We start from the raw sequence: 4,355 nt of genomic DNA on the forward strand, positions 1-4,355 counted from the left end.
AAAATAATAAGACTTATTATAAACTTAAGCTTAAAAGCTTAGGTTTAAGGTAGGGCCTTTACAAACCCGGCCCGGACCTAAGCCGGATAAACTTCGGATAAGGTAGGGATTTAAGTATGGAAAAAGAGAAAAGTTATTATCTTTATTTCAAGTTTATTCTTGTTATTTTAAGTGATATATACGTGTATCTACAAGTATAGCTAGTTTATTATAACAAGCAGTAAAAAAACAGTATACACATCGAGATACGTTAAACATATTAGCTCAGGTAGTTTATATTAAATTATTAAAAACAAAATTTAAATAAACTATACAATTACAAGGGCCTACTAGTAATATAATATAAAAGCTATACTAGGCTCTAGGAATAATAATAAGCAATAAAAAATACTAAATATATCGCGATACATTAAATACACTACTATTATATTACATGATATTTATAAAAGGCTTATAATTTTACTTAAATTAGCCAGGTTAGGCTAAATCGCGTGATACCTTATAATAAATATTGCCTCTAAACTCTACTTATAACTAAACTAAGGCTGTTATCGAAGAAATATAAAGGAGCATATCGCCGCCTTGGAAAGCCATATTCCCGATATCGAGCTAGAGCTCGGTTATATGGCGGAATGCGTTGAGAAGTTGAGGTATGCAGTCATCTCTGGCGTGACCTGAAAACCGCTTGAGGGTCGGGAAAGGATTGGGTACGAGATCAATAAGGTCGCACAGGTCTTCTGGGCCTGGACACCCATAGGGACCCATTTACAGGTTCTCCAGAATCTCGGACTTTAAAAGGTAGACGAGATGCTTGAATCCTTAGTACCCAATAATGGAGGCACCTGAAGCACTTGGGGTGTTTCCACGTGGGGACAGAACAGAGAAACTACTTTGTTAGGCGGCTCGGACGTGGTTCTGGAAGAAATAGAGGTAGAAGATATTGTTGGGAGTGCTGTCATGGTTGGTGTAAAAGTTGTACTTTCAGATAATCTTGAAGGGCGTCTTGACGTTGTAACGAAAGTTGATGTAAAACTAATCGTTCTTGTTACAGTAGCCTGCTCAGAGTGTACCGATAAAAATGTGGTCAGCCCAGGTGTGCGTTAGTCAATAGTACTCCAGGATGCCGGTGATTGAACGTCTATAGTATATGGTACTGCGTATATTTCTCGAGCAAAAAAATTAATTTGGATCCAAACCGGGGCTCAAGTTTTCTATTGGCCCGTATTTACCAAGTCCAAGCGCATCGAATAAAAAGCACGAGATATTGGTATTACACCTACTTGACGCATCACCAAAGAAAAAGAGACTAGCCAACCTAAGAATCCCCATGTCGCAAACCCATAATGAAACCCGCAACTATCATCGTCGCCTTAAACCTTCATTATTATTGTCTTGTATCGAGTATAATGCCCAAGAGATCTTCCCGAGACTTCCCATTAAACTGCTCCAAATAGTGGCTAACCATACTCCCCCAAGGACCATAGCCTTCCATGCCGCGTGTACAGCACCTGTCCTTTGGCTTCATGGTTCCACTAATTTACGCAAAGAGAGCCGCGATATTAATCATCTTGTTGCTATCGAAGGTGCCAGTGGTGGTTGCTTGGGGCTTTCGCGCGGCCTCGACTGCGGCTACGTTGTGAGTCGCTGGTAGACTTGGAGTCACGGTGTTGACGTGGCTCACCATGAGCTTCATCTCCAAAAGGGCTTGATGAACGTGGTGATGGCCGTGCCCGGCGAGAGGAGTGTTTCCCTATAAACAGCCCAAGAAGTAAGAATTGAAAACGTATCTTGAATGAATACAACAATGACACTAGAAGAACAAGAGCAGAGAAATAAATGATGATAGGTAAAAAACGTGGATAGAAGCAGCGTTAAGAAAAACGCAGATAAAGTGTAAAGAAAGAAAAGAGGCACTAGCTTTACTAAGGCCACGAAGCGCGCAATATTGAAAGCAGAAGCACAGTATAATAGCACGCATAATAGTAAATTTCCGCCACGGCTATTATATAAACACACCAATGCACACATTTATAATGGAAATAGATAATAAGGTAAATATAATAACCTAAGCGTGGATAAAACACTTAAATGTTCAGTATACAACATCGCCCATAACAGTCAAGCAACGACAACAGCATCAACTTTTAGAGCTAGGCCGTCTAGTCAAGCTTTTTCCATTTGCCATCGCATTAAGCGAGGAAATTACATACAAGTTGGTCGACTGGCTGTGTCCTAATCCAGAGCCGGCACCAAGATCAAAGATGAAATGTTGCGCTCTGAGACAGCAGTACCTGTTGTGCGAAGCAGTCTACTATTTACGGAAGAAAAACAAGCTGAAAAAAAAAAAGCACACCAAAGGGAATGCTTGCCGTTACCTACAGTAAATATGAACCGCGGTATACTGGCTAACATCGTGATTTTACAGAAAGAATATTATTAGAGCGCCTTAAAATAAGTGGAGCGGGCACAATTAATCTCTTTAGCTGCCCACTAGCTTGTGGAGACTCGCTTACTTAAGAAAATTATATGGCAGAGGAGTCTCCACAAGCTAGTAGGCAGCTAAAGAGATAGTAGTTTTGCCATGTTTTTCCCTCCCTACATTCGCTTCTCATCATGGCGTCAAGTTTGGCAATTGATCATCCAGTATCTTGCAAAGGGTCAAGTGTTTATACTCCAAATTCTCTACTAAACTCCCCAATCACTATCTCAGGTCGATGCAGGTCTGGCCAAGCTTCCTAGCAAACGGTTCCTTGGCTCAACTGCTTGTTTTTTTCGTATCCAACCGAGTGTCATCTTGAAAGCTCCAGTTACCGTTCTGGAAGACCAAATTAGATTTTCGTTTCGCATCGAATGACTGTCAAGCTAAAGAGCTTTATGAAAGGTCCGGGGTTCAATTCCCCGTGTGTCTACAAAATGTCTCTACCAAGCACTCTTGCAGAGTGTTGTATTTTTGCTACCTTTGTGGCGTGTTGGCATATATATTTGCTGATTTCTGCTACGCAGGGCCTGCATTGCGTTGCTCTTGATTTTTATTTTTTTTCGACAATCTTCCTCCGTTATGAACATTGACCAACCTCTAACACCACCTTGATGGATATTCAGCATGTACGCACCTGCGTATGACAAAAATAACGCCGTGCACTGCAGAAAATTGAACGAATTCATACGCCAAATGACTGCTTGAAAACTAAAGTACAGGGTAGCTCGCTGCGACCGGCCGTTCAATGTTGGCAAGCAGATCCCCCACCGCCGACACTAGCACCCTGCAACTTCCCTGACAACGTCGACGCAAAACCTCACAACGGACAAACACCAAACCCCATGGCACAACACCAATGCGCGCATCCAAACTCATAAACACCCGTCTCTGAGTGTCCGAGAACACCAAGGAGCTCCATCACCCAGCGATGCCCTCGCCTACGGACGATGAGACGCCGTTCCCTGCTCTAAGCCACGCCGCGACCTTCAGCGTCTTTGGACGCTCGCATCTCTCCCCGCAAGACGCACACCTCTCGCCGCCGCGAAGGGCACGCGATTTCGATGGCGACGGCACCTCTGAGATGAGGCGGCTAGGCGGCTACTCTGAGAGGAGCCGCAGTCGTCGACGGAAGCGCGCTTGGAAGAAGCTCATGTGGGTGAAGCAATCCTGTACGTTGCGCATCACATGCAATACCTCACGCTCTACTCTCCTGCCCATTAAACAAAGACAAGGAAAACAAAATCCACTGACACAGGGGCAGTCCCAGACAATTACACCGACCAAGCAACGTTTCTCGAAAACCTCCAACGCAACCCCCGTCTCAAGCCGTACGACTTTTGGCCGCTCGTCGCCGACTCCACCGTCATCCTCCAACACGTCTGCTCCGTGACCATCTTCATCGTCTGCTTCGTGGGCATATACCACGAGCGCGTGTCGCCCGTGTCGGTCGTTAGCTGGAGCAGCTTCGCCACCTTTGTCGGCTGGATCCTCTGGGAGCGCTGGGTATCCGAGGAGGAGGACAAGGAGGACGAGGCCAACGCGGCGGCCGCAGCGTCCGCCGCCGCCGAGGGAAGCGCAGCCCCGGCGCCTGTCGTGCGGGCGGGTAGCGTGCGGCGGCGCAACCGCGCACGCAGCGTCCCAACCGCGCAGGCAGCGTCCGCAGGCCGCCGCACCCATTGCGAGTCGAGTCGACGACAGCAGCGGCGCCGAAGCCGTCGGGCAGCGTGCCGTCCGGAGCGCCGTCGCCAGCAAGCTCCACTGCGAATCTACACAGCGGCCGCCTGGTCCCGTCTGCGCCATCTACAGCCGCGCCTACGTCCGCGTCGCTGTCACGCCTGACGCCCAAGACGAGCAGCGAGGCCCTCCGAGGCAGCGC

General features: G+C 46.9%; 1 protein-coding gene across 1 annotated transcript in view; it reads left to right on the forward strand.

The window, feature by feature from the left end:
• Positions 1-3,407: 3,407 nt before the first annotated feature.
• MAA_00817 (Phosphatidylinositol N-acetylglucosaminyltransferase) overlaps positions 3,408-4,355 on the forward strand; it is a gene marked incomplete at both ends in the record, with an annotated part of 2,591 nt that continues 1,643 nt past the window's right edge. The window contains 2 exons of the mRNA XM_007818815.1: positions 3,408-3,648; positions 3,735-4,087. Of these exons, the coding sequence (XP_007817006.1) occupies positions 3,408-3,648; positions 3,735-4,087 (594 nt within the window). The remainder of the gene's footprint in view (positions 3,649-3,734; positions 4,088-4,355) is intronic.

Source organism: Metarhizium robertsii (genome assembly GCF_000187425.2).
Source record: "Metarhizium robertsii ARSEF 23 chromosome Unknown MAA_Scf_7, whole genome shotgun sequence".
Lineage (NCBI taxonomy): Eukaryota > Fungi > Ascomycota > Sordariomycetes > Hypocreales > Clavicipitaceae > Metarhizium > Metarhizium robertsii.